Source organism: Schistocerca cancellata, chromosome 3 (genome assembly GCF_023864275.1).
Source record: "Schistocerca cancellata isolate TAMUIC-IGC-003103 chromosome 3, iqSchCanc2.1, whole genome shotgun sequence".
NCBI classification, from domain to species: domain Eukaryota; kingdom Metazoa; phylum Arthropoda; class Insecta; order Orthoptera; family Acrididae; genus Schistocerca; species Schistocerca cancellata.
The window spans coordinates 186807036-186831783 of NC_064628.1; the positions used below are offsets into that span (position 1 = coordinate 186807036).

The 24748-nt window shown below is 42.6% G+C and overlaps 1 protein-coding gene across 1 annotated transcript in view; it reads right to left on the bottom strand.

Moving 5' to 3' along the window:
• Window positions 1–14463: 14463 nt before the first annotated feature.
• LOC126176192 (organic cation transporter 1-like) overlaps window positions 14464–24748 on the bottom strand; it is a 180318-nt gene continuing 170033 nt past the window's right edge. Inside the window, exon 9 of the mRNA XM_049923336.1 lies at window positions 14464–14781. Within this exon, the coding sequence (XP_049779293.1) occupies window positions 14464–14781 (318 nt within the window). The remainder of the gene's footprint in view (window positions 14782–24748) is intronic.

The window sequence follows — 24748 nt, forward strand, 5'->3', positions numbered from 1 at the left end:
CCCGACGCTTCTGTAGTTGGCTTCATGTTTGGTCTTCCTCTTTATGACCTACAACAATGTACATTCCTGGAAATTGAAATAAGAACACCGTGAATTCATTGTCCCAGGAAGGGGAAACTTTATTGACACATTCCTGGGGTCAGATACATCACATGATCACACTGACAGAACCACAGGCACATAGACACAGGCAACAGAGCATGCACAATGTCGGCACTAGTACAGTGTATATCCACCTTTTGCAGCAATGCAGGCTGCTATTCTCCCATGGAGACGATCGTAGAGATGCTGGATGTAGTCCTGTGGAACGGCTTGCCATGCCATTTCCACCTGGCGCCTCAGTTGGACCAGCGTTCGTGCTGGACGTGCAGACCACGTGAGACGACGCTTCATCCAGTCCCAAACATGCTCAATGGGGGACAGATCCGGAGATCTTGCTGGCCAGGGTAGTTGACTTACACCTTCTAGAGCACGTTGGGTGGCACGGGATACATGCGGACGTGCATTGTCCTGTTGGAACAGCAAGTTCCCTTGCCGGTCTAGGAATGGTAGAACGATGGGTTCGATGACGGTTTGGATGTACCGTGCACTATTCAGTGTCCCCTCGACGATCACCAGTGGTGTACGGCCAGTGTAGGAGATCGCTCCCCACACCATGATGCCGGGTGTTGGCCCTGTGTGCCTCGGTCGTATGCAGTCCTGATTGTGGCGCTCACCTGCACGGCGTCAAACACGCATACGACCATCATTGGCACCAAGGCAGAAGCGACTCTCATCGCTGAAGACGACACGTCTCCATTCGTCCCTCCATTCACGCCTGTCGCGACACCACTGGAGGCGGGCTGCACGATGTTGGGGCGTGAGCGGAAGACGGCCTAACGGTGTGCGGGACCGTAGCCCAGCTTCATGGAGACGGTTGCGAATGGTCCTCGCCGATACCCCAGGAGCAACAGCGTCCCTAATTTGCTGGGAAGTGGCGGTGCGGTCCCCTACGGCACTGCGTAGGATCCTACGGTCTTGGCGTGCATCCGTGCGTCGCTGCGGTCCGGTCCCAGGTCGACGGGCACGTGCACCTTCCGCCGACCACTGGCGACAACATCGATGTACTGTGGAGACCTCACGCCCCACGTGTTGAGCAATTCGGCGGTACGTCCACCCGGCCTCCCGCATGGCCACTATACGCCCTCGCTCAAAGTCCGTCAACTGCACATACGGTTCACGTCCACGCTGTCGCGGCATGCTACCAGTGTTAAAGACTGCGATGGAGCTCCGTATGCCACGGCAAACTGGCTGACACTGACGGCGGCGGTGCACAAATGCTGCGCAGCTAGCGCCATTCGACGGCCAACACCGCGGTTCCTGGTGTGTCCGCTGTGCCGTGCGTGTGATCATTGCTTGTACAGCCCTCTCGCAGTGTCCGGAGCAAGTATGGTGGGTCTGACACACCGGTGTCAATGTGTTCTTTTTTCCATTTCCAGGAGTGTATGTTACCTTCCACAACAATCGCCTATGACGTTCTGGCGAGCTGGGATGCCACCACATCACCAGGAATTCGCCACTGTCTTCCTCGAACCATTCCGTCACACTCCTGGCCTTGTGACACGTCGCATTATCATAATGAAAAATGTGACTGCCGTCGGAACACATGTTCGTCACGAAGGAGTGTATGTGGTCTGCAACCAGTGTAGCATACTCTTTGGCCGCCACGAGGTCCACTGGACCCGTGGACGCCCGCGTGAATCTTCCCAGTGCATAACTGAGCCGACGCCAGCTTGTCTTCGTCCTGCATTACAGGTGTCAAAGAACTGTTGCCCTGGAAGACGACGGATTCGCGCCTATCCATCGGCAAGATGAAGAAGGTATCAGGATTGATCAGACCATGCAACGCTATGCCACTGTGCCAATGTCTAGTGCCGATGGTCATGTGCCCATTAATTCGTAGCTGTCGATGACGTGATGTTAATATTGGCACATTCACGGGTTGTCAGTTGCGGAGGATTGTCGTTAGGGGTATTCGGCGTGTTCAGACACACTTGTATTCTGCCCACATTAAAGTCTAATGTTTTGTTCCGCGATAGCTCGCCGCCTGTTCTGTTTTACCAGTCTACCCAGCCTACGACGTCCGACATCTATAATGTGGGGTGGCCACCCAGCCCCACGACGTCTAGGCGCTACAGTCTGGAACCGTGTGACCGCTATGGTCGCAGGTTCGAATCCTGCCTCGGGCATGGATGTGTGTGATGTCCTTAGGTTAGTTAGGTTTAACTAGTTCTAAGTTCTAGGGGACTGATGACCACAGCAGTTAAGTCCCATAGTGCTCAGAGCCATTTGAACCCACGACGTCTGCACTGGTTTCACCTTTGTTTCGCCGCGTGTTCAAGACACTCACCGCAGCACTCTTCGAACACACGACAAGTCGTGCAGTTTCCGAAATGCTCGTGCCGAGCCTCCGGGCCATCGCAGTCTGCCTTCAGTCAAACTCAGATATCTCACGTGTCTTCCCCATTCTACACACGGGCAACTTGCTCACGGATACTAGATGCACTGTACGTGTGTGAGACTAGCAGTCATTCCTCACCAGGTGACGCAGCTGTCGCATGGATGGGTTTATATCGATAGTAGGTCGGTGGTCATAATGTTCTGGCTGATCAGGATAGGAACCAGCGCAGAAGAGTCTGATATACGTTGCCAATGGCCCAGAAAACTCTACTAGCAATAATTAATGTAGTATGCGACATTCAGTTGTTTGTTGAAACAAGAACACTTACTTGTGGTAAAGATGCTGTGCAGCTGTTGGAAGTAAACCTGCAGCCATATTCTGTGACAGATAGCTCATGTGTAGCTTCGGAGAGGCTTAACGTCTTCACCGTCGCAACAGTTGACAGATCAAACTCTTCATTATCATCCATTTCAAAGAACATTACCTCTGACGTACGGTAGAAGTACAACGAGCCTAAACGAAATGTATTAACTCTGCCGTGTATGTAGTGGCGTTTTTGGACATTTCACTGTCTTCCACAACGGATTGTAACTCGGTGCCTTTCACCAAAGTTTTCGTTTTCACTATCAGTGTTTCAGAAAACAGCTGTCACCGAGCCTTTGTGCTATTGTCTCAGTTGTGGCTAGAGAACGTAAACAAGAAGTGACAGCTGAGAGAACGTGCCTTATCGATGCCGTAAGTTCATTTGCGGCACGAGGCTGACCACGTCATTGCATAACCACTCACAGAAGGTGCTTTTGAAAGCAGAGCGAAATCTTTCCTTGCATCATTTGATGTGCTAACAGTAGAACACGCACTGCACATTGACGATGACGCGAATAGTACTGCCCAAGTGTGCAAAGAACTTTTCAGAATACTATTGAATTGTGTTATACGTCTATTAGCATTGAGCCTAGGTGTGCTAACGAAGTGATGCCTTTAAGGTATGAATTTTCATCACTATAACAAAAACTGAGCAAAAACTGAGCAAATCATCTGTGCTAGGAAAGACAGACTGAAAAATTCATAGTAAAATGTCTACTGACAACGCTACATACATGACGTTCTCATAAAATGGCAGAAGAACGCACATTCCAGGCATTAGATAATTTCAGAAATAGCCAATGACAGTGCCCTATGTCCGAATCACTAATTATTTTCAGTAACCCTGTCACTCTGGGCGTCAAAAATTCTCCATCAACTCTAAAACTGAAATGACGTCAACCTCTTCTTCCTCGAATTCTTCAAAGGTTTATGCATCTAAATTATGCAACTGTCGCTGTTGTGTTCCTCAGTCCAAAGACTGGTTTGATGCAGCTCTCCACGCTATTCTGTCGTGTGCGAGGCTATTGATCTCCAGATACCTACTGCAATCTACATTCTTTTGAATCTGCTTAGTGTATTCGTCTCTTGGTCTCTTGCTCTCTATCTCTTTCTCTACGATTCTACGATTTTAATCCCCCCATACTTCCCTCAAGTACTAAATTCGTGATCTCTTCATGTCTCAGAACGTCTCTCACCAACCAATTTCTTCTTCTAGTCAAGTTGTGCCACAAACTCTTCGAGGAAAACATCATATTTAAATAATGTTTAGTTAGAACTACTTAAACGTAACTAAGGACATCACACACATACACTCCTGGAAATTGAAATAAGAACACCGTGAATTCATTGTCCCAGGAAGGGGAAACTTTATTGACACATTCCTGGGGTCAGATACATCACATGAACACACTGACAGAACCACAGGCACATAGACACAGGCAACAGAGCATGCAAAATGTCGGCACTAGTACAGTGTATATCCACCTTTCGCAGCAATGCAGGCTGCTATTCTCCCATGGAGACGATCGTAGAGATGCTGGATGTAGTCCTGTGGAACGGCTTGCCATGCCATTTCCACCTGGCGCCTCAGTTGGACCAGCATTCGTGCTGGACGTGCAGACCGCGTGAGACGACGCTTCATCCAGTCCCAAACATGCTCAATGGGGGACAGATCCGGAGATCTTGCTGGCCAGGGTAGTTGACTTACACCTTCTAGAGCACGTTGGGTGGCACGGGATACATGCGGACGTGCATTGTCCTGTTGGAACAGCAAGTTCCCTTGCCGGTCTAGGAATGGTAGAACGATGGGTTCGATGACGGTTTGGATGTACCGTGCACTATTCAGTGTCCCCTCGACGATCACCAGTGGTGTACGGCCAGTGTAGGAGATCGCTCCCCACACCATGATGCCGGGTGTTGGCCCTGTGTGCCTCGGTCGTATGCAGTCCTGATTGTGGCGCTCACCTGCACGGCGCCAAACACGCATACGACCATCATTGGCACCAAGGGAGAAGCGACTCTCATCGCTGAAGACGACACGTCTCCATTCGTCCCTCCATTCACGCCTGTCGCGACACCACTGGAGGCGGGCTGCTCGATGTTGGGGCGTGAGCGGAAGACGGCCTAACGGTGTGCGGGACCGTAGCCCAGCTTCATGGAGACGGTTGCGAATGGTCCTCGCCGATACCCCAGGAGCAACAGTGTCCCTAATTTGCTGGGAAGTGGCGGTGCGGTCCCCTACGGCACTGCGTAGGATCCTACGGTCTTGGCGTGTATCCGTGCGTCGCTGCGGTCCGGTCCCAGGTCGACGGGCACGTGCACCTTCCGCCGACCACTGGCGACAACATCGATGTACTGTGGAGACCTCACGCCCCACGTGTTGAGCAATTCGGCGGTACGTCCACCCGGCCTCCCGCATGCCCACTATATGCCCTCGCTCAAAGTCCGTCAACTGCACATACGGTTCACGTCCACGCTGTCGCGGCATGCTACCAGTGTTAAAGACTGCGATGGAGCTCCGTATGCCACGGCAAACTGGCTGACACTGACGGCGGCGGTGCACAAATGCTGCGCAGCTAGCGCCATTCGACGGCCAACACCGCGGTTCATGGTGTGTCCGCTGTGCCGTGCGTGTGATCATTGCTTGTACAGCCCTCTCGCAGTGTCCGGAGCAAGTATGGTGGGTCTGACACACCGGTGTCAATGTGTTCTTTTTTCCATTTCCAGGAGTGTACATGCCCGAGGCAGGATTCGAACCTGCGACCGTAGTGTTCGCGCGGTTCCAGACTGAAGCACCTAGAACCGCTCGGCCACACTGGCCGGCTGCCTATAAGGACCATGTTTTCACATGACGTCATTTATATATGCATTTCGAGTCAATACATGAAGGTTATGCACATAATAGCATTTGACAATAGCAATTTTATTTAGAAAAAAAACACAAGACTCATTGCTCACAAAAATGAGAACTACATTTTGAGAGTAAGAACATACTTCTCTCACAAAAGGCAACTTATTGACCAGAAGTTCATATCAAACATAATGAAAGTTAAAAATAGAATTGTTGAGTGTTTAAGACACGAAAGAAGCTACATACACTTTAAGACATATGAACTAATCAATTATAAGCTACTGTAGCTTTGTACCTTCAATGAAAGATTGGATTACAGGAATATCAGTTATAATGTAACTCTTCAAATTGCTGAGTGCTATACAACGGATTCATAACGAAATCTAACTACTTCTGGATATATTACAGTGAAAGCGACAAATTAATACTGTACTACTGTTCAACACCAGAGACCTATATAATAATATTAATAGGGTACACATTTACGTGCATATGTCATAAACTAAAAGGGGAATATCAGCCATGATATTTATTTCATTAAAAAGAACAGTGAAGGATTAGAGAGAGTACATTAATAGTGAGTCTGACAGCAAATAATGTACGTGATGTAACATTGGATTATTAACTCTGTATTATTAGGAGGTATGAAAAACCTCCCAGCTTAAGACGCATAGTTAGTTACAGTGTGATTATTTCCCCTCCCCCCTATCTTATGGTACCAGTGTAACAGATATATTAGGCTTTTAATTAAGCACTTTAACTGAACTTTATTTACATGTGATGTTTTATTCCTGAAGTTCTCGACATTTTACAATAATGATTAATTACTGAATCTCAGGTCTATATGAATACTGAGTAACATTTCAGCCGATTTCTGGTTGCGTATTTTCACTTGTTTTTATGTGATGGATACTATTTTTATTTCATTTAGAAATAATTGACGTTTGTTTGTACACATTTCATTGAATGTATGCAGTGATTAGGCTGATGTATAACATAAGATTTTTGTAATGATTTCTACCATATATTGTACGATCGATGTTATTCTGTGTTTGGGTATAGCAACTTCGTTCTTCTCTTTACGTGTGCACTATACCAAAGATGTTCGCCAATCATAGTCCAGTCCTCTGCATTCAACAAGAAGCTTATCGTTGAGACATTTTTGTACCATACGACGAAAATACTTTGTAAAGATCTTTGACCAACTCCTCAATATTTTGTCCAATTATAGCACTTATACCTCTGATATTCTCTTTAGTACTGCTCTATCTATGCAGGTTATTAGTATTTTTGATTTTAAAAGTGCTGTATGTTTACTGGAATTCATGGCATGCTCTACATGTGAGACATGATTTGAGTAATGACATGTGATGTGGCCTAGACTGCTTTAACCCTGCAAGTATTCAGGTATGTTTTGCACATTCTTGGAAAAGGTTTTGTAACATTTCCTGTATGCTACATGTATTTTCTTCTATCTTTGTATAGAATCCATGAAGATGGTCTGTGACTGAAAGAGCTCGATATTTGGGTCTTAAATAAAAAGCGACTGATGTCCTAACATTCATTTTATATATTATAAAATAATTTCACTAACAGAAATAACACATGCAACTGAAAACAACTAAAACAGGCAAAACTGATAGGTTACTAAAGACAAAAAAGGATAATTAGGACATGCACAAATAACCAACACCAAGTAAAGACACATTTGGAAATAGTCTCGAATGAAACAGTATACGAGAAAATGGAACCAGTCATGAGCACAATCAGGATGAAACGTATCTCATTCTTTGGACCTCTGATGAAAACAGAATTAGTAAAGGAATAATAGAAAAATTATGGACTAGTAAGAGCACCATTAAGTGCATCACACAATTAAGGAAGATGTAAGACTATATGACCTAAAAAAGAAATAGAGAAAACTAGAATGCTGCAAGGCACACAGACCAGTCTACAAATAAACATCAGTGAAACGACTACAGGAAAAGAGATCTCAGACGAAGACAGAAGGATTTGACTTGTATTACTGAATAACAGCAGCTTGTACAAACCCTTTTTATAACTGACTGGAGTGGTGCAATGAAGGCCATTAAATAAAAAATAAAATAAATAAATTAGTGTAGTCAAACACAATCGTCATAATCTATGTCCCTGAACATCAGCATCCACTGCTATAGATAAGTGTTATAGAATTATGTCAGCAGCTCACTTCTGTAGAGCGGAAACAGAGAGAAACTGCGACATTCATCACAAATCTTCAAAAATTTGCAAATATGGAGATTAAAATGTTATTCTTGAAGCAACATATGGAAGCATATGAGGCAGAAAAATAACTACGTAAAAATCCTTCATAGTAGTATGTGTATGCCAAGAACTTGCAGGTCATTTTAATTGTTCATATATCACCTTGAAGACCTAATTAACAGCAAAAAAAAACAAAGAAGTCGTTGATGCTCAGATCTTGACATATCGTTCCTTATATTAATCATTCATATTTTTCAGGATATAAAATCTACTAAATCTGAGCTGAGGACTGTAGCCATCAAGGCAAAAATTGATTATTTGAGGAAACACACGAAAGAGTGCTCCTGACATGAATGAAAAGACAAGACATTAAATCATCATTCCTCACCTCATCTGAAATATATTTTTCCTTAACGGATCTCAGATTAAAGAAACGCCTACAAAAAAGCCATGGATTACTCGAGTAATAAGGGTAACACACAGGAAAAACTGGAAATTTTGTCTGTGTCAGGAAAATCTCTGATACTGACGCTATAGTTGATTACAAGGTACCGAGGAAAAATAAAATATTGATTTTGATTTTGATTTTGGTTGTGTTAGTTGGTCCAATTTAGTTTGGTATCGCCTGGTACTATTTCACTTGTTTCCTGTACCGTACGTTACAGGGTTCTGTTGAAGGATTAACTCTTTTTTATGAATCTGACTTGTATATAATTCCGGTCACCGTGTGGAATATTGTGGACCAGCTATGCTGTGCCACATCCATGTGGGCTTGTCCGATGTGTCTTCTCTGCTGCAGGAAGTTTCTGAAACTTTCCGACTAACGACTTATGCCAAACTCTCAAATGTCGACTGAACACGTATTGTTACTTTCAACCATCCATTTCCAGATGTGCGTTGCATAACTGCATTTTCAATTCAGATCATTAACATAACGCTAATACGGTCTTACTCTGTGAGACCTCAAACAAAGAGCGCCCCTGATCTAAACGTAATACCAAAAAGCTTTCTTACATTACAGTAAAAAGAATTATTTGTTTTTTTTTTCCAGTGAGATTTCAGAATCCCACCTATTCTGTGCACGTCTTCTGGGTCCATGGACTGCATACCAGACACCCAGCAAGTAGTCAGCATTCTCCTGGCTTCCGTGCACATCTTTTCTCGTACACCCTCTCTGTAGGAACAGATACGGTACGTACAGTAGGTCTGTCGATATTTGGCCCCCATATTTTACTTAAACCTCGCGACTGTCTTTAGCTGACGCGACGATTTTTCATATAGCGGAATACGACTTGACCCACAACGGCCAGGTACACTACAAAGAGCTGATACTAAGTTAATATGACACCGAGGCAAATGCATCCCGAGAAATATATAGCTACATCAGATACCAAAATAAAGACAATGTGGAATGTAGTGAAGATTGGCAGACTCAGAGATGAGGAGGAGGTGCGTGCAGCGTTGCAAAACTGTTTAATAAACTCTTGGGGCTCCCCACGTCGGAGGTTCGAGTCGTCCCTCAGGCATGGGCGTGTGTGTTGTACTTAGCGTCAGTGAGTTTAAGTTAGTTTAAGCAGTGTTTAAGCCCAGGGATCAATGACCTCAGCTGTTTGGTCTCTTGGGAACTTACCACAAATTTCCAAAAACTATAAGCTCTTCGTTACTGTCGTGAAAAAAAAAGAAATGTCAGCTTTAGTAAATGTTTCTATGGAATGTCTCAGACCAACCATTTCAAATAACTTCAGTAATATTAATATGACCCTCACCACATAATTAGAAGTAATGGTCATCATAAAATCTCTAAAACAAAAAAATGTATGAGTGTGTGTCGTAAGGTAAGACTCGGAATTTTTCATGTGATGACGGTTAAAGCTCTTTAAATAAATCAGTTGTTACAACATCCTTTACCTTCATTCTTCATGCCAACATACTCGTAGTCCTCTGACGTTAGTGGGCTCCTAATTATGGAGACGTGTAACGTAACTATGTCGGTGCGTGGGAAACAGCGTACTGCAATCGAGTTTAAAATTCGAAGAGTCCATCCACACATGAAGCACCCTATCCGCCGTCATGACAATGCCAGACTACACACAACTGCTAGGGCATTTGCAATAATACGATCCCTTGGTTTCACTGTAAGCGGTCATCCTGCACGGTTTCGTGCTATCCATCTTTCATCTGTTTCCAAAATTTAATGAACACCTTCGAGAACTCCACTTTGATATTGATGGTGCAAGCAGAGGTAAGGTTGGAGCTCCGTAAATGAAGTCAGACATTCTACAGTGACGGTATCAACAAAAGGGTCTCTTGTTGGGAGAAATGTGTTTTTCGCCTATGTTGAGAAATTAATATGTAGACATGAAGAACAGAAATGTAGAATGTGATCTGATATTTTCGCAATGTGTATACTTCTTTCAGAATGTTAATATCGTTTGTTTTATTTAAAAAGCTTTAAGTATGAAACTTTCTGGCAGATTAAAACTGTGTGCCCGACCGAGACTCGAACTTGGGACCTTTGCCTTTCGCGGGCAAGTGCTCTACCATCTGAGCTACCGAAGCACGACTCATGCCCGGTACTCACAGCCTTACTTCTGCCAGTATCTCGTCTCCTACCTTCCAAACTTTACAGAAGCTCTCCTGCGAACCTTGCAGAACTAGCACTCCTGAAAGAAAGGATATAGTGGAGACATGGCTTAGCATGGCTTCGCAGGAGAGCTTCTGTAAAGTTTGGAAGGTAGGAGACGAGATACTGGCAGAAGTAAGGCTGTGAGTACCGGGCGTGAGTCGTGCTTCGGTAGCTCAGATGGTAGAGCACTTGCCCGCGAAAGGCAAAGGTCCCGAGTTCGAGTCTCGGTCGGGCACACAGTTTTAATCTGCCAGAAAGTTTCATATCAGCGCACACTCCGCTGCAGAGTGAAAATCTCATTCTGGAAACATCCCCCAGGCTGTGGCTAAGCCATGTCTCCACTATATCCTTTCTTTCAGGAGTGCTAGTTCTGCAAGGTTCGCAGGAGAGCTTCTGTAAAGTTTGGAAGGTAGGAGACGAGATACTGGCAGAAGTAAGGCTGTGAGTACCGGGCGTGAGTCGTGCTTCGGTAGCTCAGATGGTAGAGCACTTGCCCGCGAAAGGCAAAGGTCCCGAGTTCGAGTCTCGGTCGGGCACACAGTTTTAATCTGCCAGAAAGTTTCATATCAGCGCACACTCCGCTGCAGAGTGAAAATCTCATTCTGGAAGCTTTAAGTATATTCACATAAAATAGTTCGGAGGCATTTTCAGCACTCCCTCTCACAAGTGGCTTTCGTTATTATTCAGTCTTTTTCTCATGGTCATATTCCTCCTGGCTGTTCCCTCCCGGAGATCCGAATGGGGGACTATTCCGGAATCCTATGACAGTTTTTCAATTATAGGCCACATGTCCTATGGATACACGTAATGTGTCTTTAATGCAGTGGTTTCCATTGTCTTTTGCATCCTCATGCTGTTGATCATTGCTGATTCTTCCAGTTTTAGGAGCAGTTCCCCACCCGAAGACAAGAGAGTGCCCTGAACCTCCGTTGGCTCCTCCACCCTGTTTGACAAGGCAGTTGGCAGTATGAGGATGACGCTGGAAGTCTTCGGCAGCCTATGCCGATTATTAATCAAAATTTAGGAGGTGGCGGGTTTCGAATCCGGGACCGTTGACGCTTTGATTGCTAATCAAAGACACTACATCCTTTTTTTGTTCATCTCATTTTTGATCGTAATTGATCGTTCTATTTGTTCGGAGCGGACGTCCTATGACACTTGTTCAAGTTCAGCCTTGTTCCATTAACTCAGTTTTTTTTTATTACGGAGAGCAGCTACCCTCTGACCGAAGACGCTGAACTAACGTGCCGGCTCCCGTAGACAGCGGGGTCTGAATCGTGGGGCGTATGGAGTCTTAACTGCTAATATTTAATATGAGACCTAGGGCATGTGTACGTATTGTCATTGATGTGTATATGGAGTACAGTCGATAATTTTCTCGTCGTTTGAACTGTGCTTATGGGCTCCGTTGCAAAAAAGTAATACAAAACCTCGTTGAGAATGCAAGAGAACGTTGGCATGAAAGGTAGTAGCAGCCGTGCGCGCTCACTAATTGTGTATGATGGGATCGTGAGGCACTTTTACTCTAGAATAAGTGAGATGGTGAATGCTGTGGAAACAGTAAATAATCTCATTCAATTCATTCTAAATGAATTTCCCGTCGGTGCTTGACAGAACAAGATAATAATAACAGTTTGGCCATCTTCTTCCGGATATGTGCCCTCACTAATTTTAAAGAATAAATCAGGAAACTCCTGTGCATTCGTGTAGCCTCCGGTGCCGCATGTTCACTGTAAAGTGCATCCTCGTGATGTGACGCCACAGCCTTGAGCTCTTCAAGCATGCCCTTACCTCATCGCCCCTTTGTTCCCGGTGAACAACTGGTAATGTCTGCTACAAATAGCCTGAAAAAAAGAGATGTAGCGCCATACATGCGTTGATGTTGTCGAATATCTCTATAAATTTGTCAATCATCTCTACCGCCTTACGACTAATCATGGTGCACGCTTCCCACATTAATAAGCAACAAACGCGTAGTGGGGAAAAGGCATTCACTGTGTTCACTAATATCAAAATATAACGGGATTTTAAACATTTTATGAACAGTTTTACCATCGAGTAATGAAGTGGCTGCTGTTACCGACGAAGCCGCAGCAAGAGCTATTTTTTCCTTGGGTTTGTAATTGTGCCAACAATATTTTAGTGAGGAATATTGTTCTGTTCAAAACGTTCTGTAAAATTATATTAATTTGTTCTCCAACTGACTGCCGCCTTCTCAGCCCATCGCCAGGTGATAACTGAGTGTCGCAAACACGGAAAAATATGACGTATGTTTTCACACAGATATTATTTATACAGAATATACAAAAGATACAAAAATGACGGCATGCAGTATTTGTATAGGGAAGTGTTTAGTTCTTTCATCTTCTACAGAAATATCTACATAAAAAAGAAACATCAACCATCAACTTTTGGAAAAAGCGACTTTCCGTTTACAGAGACGCTGACTGATGTACTGTAAGTTATTATTTTTAATTATTTTCGACACAGTCACCTTTTTATAGTACAATCGTAACTGGGCGGCATTTTAATAACAAATGTTCATGCGTTGTCAACTCACGTGGAAAACTGTTCATCAGACGCCGCTCATAGAATCTAAGGATGCCATTTGAAGGCCGAAACCGGCTATGATTTCATCATAAAAAAGCGATTGTGCCAAAAATAATTAGAAAAGCGAAACATCAAGTTTCTGCGTGCAGATACTCTTAACAACAAATAACATATTAAAATGAATTTACAATTGTAAGCTAATTATTGTGTAACTGGAACTTAATTTAACAGAGGGCAAAAGGAAATTGAGTTTGGCATTTGTGTCACACGTATGTTGATTTCCAATATGTCAAGTAAGGTCATCTTTCTACTTTCCTCAACAGAATGAGAAACTTCACACTCTGTGCCATATGAGTGGTTTTCTATTGAAAGATGATCAGCAAAGGTTGACTCTTTCTTGTTTAATCTCCAGCTTCTCTCATTTTCAGATAATCTGTCAGCAGCAGCTCTGCCTGACTGACAAATATATACTTTTGCACAGGGTTCCAAGTAATTACATGCACTCCACTCTATGCTAAGTGTTGCAGTTCGTCTTTACTAATGAATAAAAGATTTGATATGGTGTTGGTGTTATCCGAGCTCGGCAGAGATCCAGTGTTAGAGCCAATACAGGCTTCTATGGTGCAGAGAGCATCAGACGGCAACTGCTACCAGAGTGCCCAGAGGGCAGTCAAAGAGGTAGCCGAATAACACAGAGCCAGATAACCGGCCTGCACGTCCCACAACGAGAAACAGCTCCCGCGGCTTTTACCCTGCTGCTGGCGTGCTTCAACCATCTTCTTTACTTTAGATATTCTCAAACATCACGGTCCACCTAATGACTCAAATATGCTGACGACACTACCTGTTTTGGTGTATTAAATTGCCTCGCCCTTCACAGAAAAAATTATATCAAAGCATTCTGTCAAGTTACTCTTACTTTTTGTTACCTGTCGCTCGGAATCCAAAGCAGAATTTCCTTTATACAAGTGTAACATGTCATACTTACCTGCCTATTAAATTCATTAACAGCTTTAGGCTTTTATTGTTTCAACTGGCCGTAGTTCCTTATGTTTAGGACAGGAACTGCTGAGATTTAATCTAATCTGAAAAAGTGGGAATATGCAGCTTTTCGTGAATCTACACAAATATTCTGTAACCTCAGTGGCGTAAAACTGTTAATGAAGGCTATATACTCAGGTTAATCTCAAACAGCTGAAATTAACGATAAGAAATAATTAGGAGAATTTGCACCATTTCTAAGACAGTAATAATATCGATGTCAAAGATGTTAAATGAGAAATAATTTTATTGAAAAAGTAGTCAAATGAATTAACACTTCGCAGTTTCCTCTATGACGTCTCCAGTGTTGCATAAGCCGAGCAATCTCCGGAAGCTAAGATCTGTCGACTATCTTGCCGTAGCAGTACTATTCTTGTACCACTTGCAGCGGCAAGTGAAGCAGCCATCACTGTGAGAAGAAAACACTCCCCGGAGAGGTTTGCCTGCAGTAGATCTTAAGCATTTCTGTTCTTCTGCAAAGAAAGAGGCCGCGGGCTTAGGCTTCCAGCTCCAGTAGGGCTGCTCTTTCCCAAAAACTGCAGCTTCCTGCAATGTCTCAGGTAACTTCTGCAGCGCTGATTCCGGTAAGAAAGACATGAGGAATGCAGCCAGGACATTGACTCCCGCAACGATGGCGAATGGCAGTCGCTGGTCCACTGATCCTCCCTACAAACAACAAACATTTTTGCATCAGGCAAAAAGCATACAAACAGGAAAGTTTGCACTGCACTCTACACAAATATGATCCGAAAGATAGGTTTTTCTTTTAACCTGAAACATTCTTCAGTGAAATAGCAACGCTAAGAGGATTTCATCAGTAATCATCACAAATCCACATGTTTCGGGTAAACCACGTGATAAACAGCTTGATCTAAATATGTATTTGCTTAAGTCATTGTCGGTTGCGACAAAAAAAATTTTGCACGTAATTGCGTCGAATCAACGAGACTTTGAACATGTCCATAGAAAATTGTAGATAGCTTCTTCATGACACGGAATTCGAGTGTACTGATTACAGGACAAATGACGTGAGTTACGTGCTACCAACAGTATACTAATACGTGAAGTCTGATGCTCGTGTTACGAGATGTAGCATGTGAATGATCGACCATATTGCAGACAGATGCTATATATAGTGTATAATAGGAAAGTACACAGACCCCGTTGTGCAATAGTCAGTCTGGCAATATACCAGCTTGTTCTCCAGATGTAAAGGAGTCGCATGACCACTAGGCGAAGGTTCATGAGAGCAGAGGATCACTGCAGGGCCTAGATAACTGCGACTAAGAGGTCATTTCAATAATGATGAGGTCAGCATCAGTATTCCGGAATTCCCTTCTACTTTCTTATTTCCGAGAAATCCCTCCACCTACGACCGCTGTCCCCACCCCTCTACCAACCCCAGGGCATCGGCATCATATTTGTTTGATGATGTCAATACGAGTCGGTCGATTGCTGCTGAGCCCTGGATCACTGACGTTCTTGCCAATGGCGTGAAAGCTGAGGCCCTCATCCCTCAAGCAATTTTAGTTTTTATAATACGATTGCTTGAGCTCCATCCTGTTTCCACTTTGTAGTGAAATGACCAGTATGAAACATTTACGTAGCAGCGATCAGCTGGGAGGAAGAAGACTATTAGCAAGAATTTTTTTCATCCATCTCTAATTACTATTATTAGTCTGTATGTTTTGCATTACACTTAGGGCTTTGTTATTGCTGTTACAGATGAGGACATGCAAGTGTTCCTGCCTGAACCACCACAGCAGCAGCAGGAACGGCAGTCACTCTCCACATAATGTCTTCCTGACCGATCAGAATGACTGTCATTCAACAATTCTGTAGCACAGCTACAGTTGGAACTCAAGTATCAAATAAGTACTAGCAGAATGCCGGTGTCATTCAACTATTCTGTAGCACAGCTACAGTTGGAGCTCAAGTATCAAATAAGTACTAGCAGAGTGCCGCTGTTCATCAAAATGTACAATGTGACTGCAAGTGGATCTAAACATGTGAATGTAGGCCTAGCACCCTACAGTGACTCTAATGCAGTGATTGAAATAGAGAACATTCAACATCTTGGTGCTAGAGTGTAGTATGCATGGTACAAATAGGACCATCTATCCAGTATGATAGGGTTCATAGACAGAAAGATGACAACTCTTATTGATATCATTATATTAAAGGGTGAGCCATCAGTGGTCGATAGCATTGAGAGCCAGTGCTAGAGCTAAAATCTGAGATGGCAGTTATATACATTACACTGTCAAGCTTGGTGAATTTAAACATCTAAATCAACACCTCTATCTACATGTTTACTGTAAAATTCACAATTAAATGCCTGGCAGAGGGTTGATCGAACCACATTTAAGCTACTTCTCTAATGGTCCACTCTTGAGCAGCATCGGAAGAAAATAACACTTAAACTCTTCCATGCGTGCTCTGATTTCTCTCATTTTATTATGATGATCACTTCTCCATATGTAGGTGGGTGACAGCAAAATATTTTCACAATCTGAGGAGAAAGTTGATGATTGAAATTTCATGAGAAGACACTGCTGCAGCGAAGAACGCCTTTGTTTTAATGACTGCCACACCAGTTGTAAACGACCTATACAGTGCTTTACTGACTGTGGCAGGCAGACTGAAATGCTGGCGTCCATTTATTAGAGCTTAATAATGTGATTTTGTTGACTATTTGCCTGAACACAGTGCGAATATAAAACAAATAGAACAGGTGCATAAATGCTTCTAGTCATTCAGCACCGAAATATGCATCTAAAAGCCTTTTAAGCATAAAATCAGTGGATGCTGAAGTTACTGAAGGAATGCCTGTGAATGCGATTACACTTAACAGTCTGAATGCAATTCAGGCGAAATTCAGAGCATATATAAAACAATTATTTGGACAACACTACATATAACAAATTAACTTATAGTTTATTAGCATTGAAAATACATTTTTTACAGTTGTTATATTTATAATAAAAAAGTTTGAAAAACAAGATAGCTTTTACGCAGAGGTACATCCTACTAGTAATACTACCATCGATTTTTTTTTACAGTATTCACACTGTATGGGGTCTAGCTGAAAAATAAAGAAGCAAATAAACATGCACGCACGCACGCACACGCACGCACACACACACACATAGTGTGCCACCTCAACCACTCTCACGTGAATAGTGTTAGAATGGGATGGTTCTGAACCCATCTGCACAGATGAAGCACCACTTCCAGCTGCAGTGCAATACTTATCTTATGGCCTCATGGCCGAAAGACTGTCGGCTTCTACAAGTTTTTTCATTCGTCTATAAAGAGTTCGTGTTAGTATTTTGCAGCTGTGACTTATTAAACAGATAGTTCGGTAATTTTCACATCTGTCAACACCTGGTTTCTTTGGGATTGGAATTATTATATTCTTCTTGAAGTCTGAGGGTATTTCGCCTGTTTCATACATCTTGCTCACCAGATGGTAGAGTTTTGTCAGGACTGGCTCTCCCTAGGCCGTCAGTAGTTGTAATGGAATGTTGTCTACTCCTGGGGCCTTGTTTCGACTCAGGTCTTTCAGTGCTCTGTCAAACTCTTCGTGCAGTATCGTATCTCCCGTTTCATCATCATCTGCATCCTCTTCCATTTCCATAATATTGTCCTCAAGTACATCGCCTTTGTATCGACCCTCTATATACTCCTTCCACCTTTCTGCTTTCCCTTCGTTGCTTAGAACTGGGTTTCCATCTGAGCTCTTGATATTCATACAAGTGGTTCTCTTTTCTCCAAAGGCCTCTTTAATTTTCCTGTAGGCAGTATCTATCTTACCACTAGTGAGATAAGCCTCTGCATCCTTACATTAGTCCTCTAGCCGTCCCTGCTTAGCCATTTTGCACTTCCTGCCGATCTCATTTTTGAGATGTTTGTATTCCTTTTTGCCTTCTTCATTTACTGCATTTTTATATTTTCTCCTTTCATCAATTAAATTCAATATTTCTTCTGTTACCCAAGGATTACAAATAGCTCTCGTCTTTTTACCTACTTGATCCTCTGCTGCCTTCACTACTTCATCCCTCAAAGCTACCCATTCTTCTGCTACTGTATTTCTTTGCCCCATTCCTGTCAATTGTTCCCTTATGCTCTCCCTGTAACACTGTACAACCTCTGGTTTAGTCAGTTTATCCAGGTCCCATCTCCTTAAATTCCCACCTTTTTGCAGTTTCTTCAGTTTTAATCTACAGTTCATAACCAACAGATTGTGGTCAGAGTCCACATCTACCCCTGGAAATGTCTTACAATTTAAAACCTGGTTCCTAAATCTCTGTTTTTCCATTACATAATCTATCTGATACCATCTATTATCTCCAGGATTCTTCCATGTATACAACCTTCTTTTATGATTCTTGAACCAAGTGTTAGCTACGATTAAGTTATGCTCTGTGCAAAATTCTACCAGACGGCTTCCTATTTCATTTCTGACCCCCAATCTATATTCACCTACTATGTTTCCTTCTCTCCCTTTTCCTACTCTCGAATTCCAGTCACCCATGACTATTAAATTTTCGTCTCCCTTCACTACCTGAATAACTTCTTTTATCTCATCATCAATTTCTCCGTCATCTGCAGAGCTAGTGGGCATAAACTTGGACTACTGTAGTAGGTGTGGGCTTCGTGTCTATCTTGGCCACAATAATGCGTTCACTATGCTGTTTGTAGTAGCTTACCGGCACTCCTATTTTTTTATTCATTATTAAACCTACTCCTGCAATACCACTATTTTATTTTGTATTTATAACCCTTTATTCACCTGAGCAAAAGTCTTGTTCCTCCTGCCACCTAACTTCACTAATTCCCACTATATCTAACTTTAACCTACCCATTTCCCTTTTTAAATTTTCTAACCTACCTGCCCGATTAAGGGATCTGACTTTCCACGCTCCGATCCGTAGAATGCTAGTTTTCTTTCTCCTGATAACGACGTCCTTTTGAGTAGTCCCCGCCCGGAGATCCGAATGGGGGACTATTTTACCTCCGGAATATTTTACCCAAGAGGACGCGATCATCATTTAACCATACAGTAAAGCTGCATGCCTTCGGGAAAAATTACGGCTGTAGTTTCCCCTTGCTTTCAGCCATTCGCAGTACCAGCACAGCAAGGCCGTTTTGGTTAATGTTACAAGGCCAAATCAGTCAGTCATCCAGACTGTTGCCCCTGCAACTACTGAAAAGGCTGCTGCCCCTCTTCCGGAACCACACGTTGATCTGGCCTCTCAACAGATACCCCTCCGTTGTGGTTGCACCTATGGTACGGCCATCTGTATCTCTGAGGCACACAAGCCTCCCCACGAACGGCAATGTCCATGGTTCATGGGGGCAGGTCCGAAAGACTACTTGGCAAGATATGTGGAGATTCATCATCATTGCAGCCCACCTTAGGGTGGCAACAGCAACTATAAAGTACACACTGAAACCGAGTCACACAAACTTCCCAATCTGTGAGCCATTCACCTCGTCTGTCATCATCCCAATAATCTTCTTATTCTGAGGTGTTCTGCCATAGGGATTATCAGTTGCACAAGCAGATGTGTTGAATGTGTTGAATCCCTCAGCGCAGTATCTAATAACTTCGTATGGACTTCAAAGTTTAATGCACTCTGCATCCATATAAATTAACTTCATATCAGCAAAGTACTGTGTTGCAAACTGATAATGGTACATGGGGAGTTTGGAGAGCTCCAGAATACATATACCAAATCAGATAGGCTGCACTGAAGCCTTGGCCACCTCCAAAGTGACTAGTCCATCATTGCAGGCGATGACCCATTTGAAATTTCGCTTGGTGATGTGATTTCTTGCACCATAATGCCCATCCCACCAGTAAACTAAATGAATTTCACAGTAGTTTCTAACATTCTCCATGGTTTCACTGCGGGAAGAATTATTCATTACTGTATAAAATTCTTTCCAAAATCACATGTTCTGTTTTCAGTTTTAATATCAGTCTACTCGTTCAGCTAAGGATGCTGACTGAAGGAGATGCCACAAGTGAATCTAACATATCTCATCGCCAACTTGAGACATTGCTGGAGGTTTCTTTAGTGTAGATTGTATTTCTGCTTGATCTTGAGTGTAATCATCTACTTGGGGATGGAACCATTTCAAAGGACCAGCCATTCCAGTCCCAGGGGTAGGTCACTGTGTGCATCTTACAAATTGCTCTGACATACCAGGTCTGCCTCCAGGCCATATCTGACACCAGCATCTGCAGCCACTCAGTTGGTATTTTTTTTTCAGTCTCGCGATTTTCTCTTTGGACAGCCATCAAAACCCTCCAAATGGCAGACTTTGTTGCATTCCGTGACTATAGAGATTCTTGACACCCAAGTAAAAGATGTAATTCAAATCGTCAGATGGTCTGTACTCCTCCTCATTCGTTCACAGGCTATTCACCTTGGGATACCCGTGTACACACTGGCAAAAAAACCTCAAATTTCGCATTTGGAAAAATCACCATCTTAACACTGGTCAAGAGTTTTATGTTGAAATGTATATTTTTAACGTTACATCCAACGTAAGCTCTGGCACAGTGTAAATGATGGCCAGATACGCAATGTATATGCCCGGACACAATTCTAGCAAGTGCACATCAGTTTCCATGTATAATTCAGAAAATAAATTAGAGATGTGGAGCGCCTGCCAAAAATTCGCTGGATGCCTGTGCTCTACATCTGTTATGATAGTGTCTGTGAGTTTGCTGGTGAATTTGGTTGTACTGCACGATGTGGTTTCACTCGAGGTATGAACTAAAAAGCGCCTTCAGTCACAAATTTTCGTGTTTTATTCAGTGCACGATGCATTTCGGACCCTGTGGGTCCATCTTCAGGTGTAATTCGTCTTAATACATAATTTATTTTTTCTCTCGAATAAGATGAAATGTATATTCCTAATAATCCAAGAAAAGCGTTTCTAACGTTTTAGCACCAGCAGAAAACCGTATGCTGGGGATGTTCAAGAATCTCAAGAGCGGGAGGTATCAGTGAAGAAGGCCTGCACATGCGGAAAATTTCCAGCTTTATTACATCATGGTGAGGTAGAGATTCCGAAATCAGATACTCGATTTCAGTGTGTATCCAAGTTCAGATACGGGCTCAGGTCATAATTCAGTAATGATGAGCGAAAGACTGAAGTATAAGAGAGTCATCTGAATGCATCAATGCGGAAAGCTGAGAGATACTGAAGTATTCAATAATGAAGGTTAAAGTTAGATAAGGATGTGGATAATGCGACAAGGAGAAACACATTAGGCAATTCAGTTGATGGGGAGTAAACATCTCTAAGAAGACGAATCACAGATGCTGGACAGACAAACATAGGTACAAGAAGGTAACTGTGAAGAAACCTTGAGTATCCGAGGAAATACTTCAACTGACGACGAAAGAAGGAAGTACAAAAACTCTGAGGGAAAGGCAGGAGTACAAATCACTAAGGAATGGAATAAATCGGAAGTGCGGGGATACCACGAGTACATGAAAAGATATCGAAAACGTAACGATCTTCGGAAGAACTGAATCGGCATACGTATAAGTCAAAACAACCTTCGATGCAATGGAAAGCAAGGGTACCAACGTCAAGAGTGCCTTGCGAATTCCACTGCTAAACCCAGAGGATAAAGCGGATAGGTGGAAAGAGTAAATTGCAGGCCCATTTCAGGGTAATTGATGACGTGATAGGAGAAGAATTTTGAGCTCATATGGAAGAGATAGGGCATACAGTATTAGAATTAAAAAGACATTTGGAAGATTTCAGATCAAATGTGGCAAAAGGGATAGATAACATTCCATTGGATTTCCTAAAATTATTATTGAAAGTCTCATGTAAGCGACTGTTGAAGTTGATGAGTGGAATACATGAGACTAGCAACGTACTTTCGGAATAACATCATCAACACAATTCTGGAGATAGCAAGGGCCGATAAGTGCGAGAATAATCGGACAATCGACTTAACTGCTCATGTAACCAAACTGCTGACAAGAATAATATACATAAGAAGGGAAAAGAAAATTGAGGGTATGATAGGTGACGATCAGTTTCGCTCTAGGAAAGTAAAGGTATCAGAGAAGCGGTTCTGTCGTTTGTTTGATAATGAAAGCGAGACTGAAGAAAAATAAGGACACACTGTTAGGATTTTTTCACTTCATAAAAGCGTTAGACTATGTAATATGAGGAAATATGTTGGAAATTTTGAGAAATGTAGCAGTAAGCTATAGGGAAATACGTTTAAAATATGCTATTTAAAAGAACCAAGAAGAAATAATAGGACTGGATGACCTAGAACGAGGATCTCGGATTGTAATGTGTGTATGACCGGGATGCAGTCTTTTGCCTCTACTGTTCAATATACACATCGAAAAAGCAATGACGGAAACAAAAGAAAGGTTCTAGGTTGAGATTAAAATTCAGAGTGAAAGGATATCAATGATAAGTCTTGCTGATCACATTGCAAATCTCTGTGAAAATGGAGATGGATGTGTTGAATGGAATGTATTGTCTAATACATACAGAATGTGGATTGTAAGTATAGTGGGAAAAGACGAAAATTATGAGAAACAGCAGAAAAGAGACCAGCGGGAAGCTCAACATCAAAATTGGTAGATGAAATTAACGTATTCAGCAATCTTGCAAGCAAAATAGCCCATGATGGACTAAGCAATGAGGACATAAAAGCCAGACTCTCAAGGCAAAGAAGGCATTTCTGTCCAAGAGATTTCTACTAGTATCAAACATAGGCCTTAATTTGAGAACGATATTTCTGAGAATGCATGTTTGGAGCACGGCATTTCATAGTAGTGAATCACGGACAGTGGACAAACCAGAACAGAATAAAATCGAAGCATATGAGATGTGGTGCTACGGAAGAATGTTAAAATTTATATGGTTTGAGAAATGAGAAATGAGAATGTTCTCCACAGAATCATCGATGAAGGGAATATAGGGAAAACACTGAGTAGAAAAAGGGACAGGATGATAGGACATCTGTAAAGACATTAGGGTATAACCTTCATGGTACTAGATGATACTTCAGAGAATAAAATCTGTTGGGAAGACAGAGATTGAAGTGCATCCAGCAAATAACTGAGGACGTAGATTGCAAGAGCTACTCTGAGATGGAAAAGTCTGCGCTGGAGAGGAATTCTTGGCAGGCCGCATAAAACCATCCAGAAGACTGATAACTCAAAAAATAAGAGAATCGACTGATTTCTTTTTCATCCCTAGTTATTTTGTTTGTGACAGTAGCGTATCGTCTATTGATGCGAGTACTCGCATTTTATCTGATAAGAAGCTTGTGAGTATCGAATGTATGTCACTAATAGTTGCGACACTGTAGCAGTAAGATTTTCCAGTGATCCAAGAATATATTTATATGTTTTATTCACGTCACTGATGACAATATTTCACTTAAATGAAGTAAATAACTTCGGTTCGTATTAAGCGTCTACAGACCTGAGTACACAGTTTGTTAATCGTATCAAGTAGGATGTAATAATGAATTATATAAAAATGATAAGGTCATAAAAATGAGCCATGTAAATTTCGTTGTTTACATTTAAAATTGTAAGTATTATGCTCGCTCTATGAAGAAACAAATTATGAGTCCAGTGTGTTTATTCATAGACTGAGCTTGTATATTTTAGCTATACACATGGTACTTACTATTTTAATTGCATACCACGAAGCTTACTTAGCTCAGCCACTAAATTTTGAGAGCGCACCCGCATAAATTTTCTTTTTTCTTTTTCTGACATTTCAGCCGTATATCATCCGTCCATCTTCAGAGTGAACCAACGGAAGCTGCAGTACGCTGCAGTACTTGTTCCTTCACTTGTTCTTGTTCTTGGTGTTGTTGCTGTTGTGGTCTTCAGTCCACAGACTGGTTTGATGCAGCTCTCCATGCTACTCTATCCTGTGCAAGCTTCTCCATCTCCCACTACCTACTGCAACCTATATACTTCTGAATCTGCTTAGTGTATTCATCTCTTGGTCTCCCTCTGCGATTTTTTCCCTCCACGCTGCGCTTCAACACTAAACTGGTGATCGCTCGATGCCTCAGAACATGTCCTACCAACCGATCCCTTATTCTAGTCAAGTTGTGCCACAAATTTCTCTTCTCCCCAAGTCTATTCAATACTTCATCATTAGTTACGTGATCTACCCATCTAATCTTCAGCATTGTTCTGTAACACCACATTTAGAAAGCTTCCCTTCTTGTCTAAGCTATTTATCGTCCACGTTTCACTTCCATACATGGCTACACTGCATACAAATACTTTCAGAAACGACTTCCTGACGCTTAAATCTATACTCGATGTTAACAAATTTCTCTCCTTCAGAAACGCTTTCCTTGCCATTGCCAGTCTACATTTTATATCCTCTCTACTTCGACCAGACACCACAAGATGTGACTGCAGTTCACCAGAAAATTCATCGGAGTTGTACCAAATCAATCGGACGCCTGTCGCAGGAGTCTGGCATATTACGCCGATCATGCTTATGAATACTTCCCGTGGGCTTCACATGCTTTCCTAGCGACTGTCTGTTGCTCATGCATTAAGGCCAGAAGATGCTCCTCAGCGCCTCCAGTTTTGTG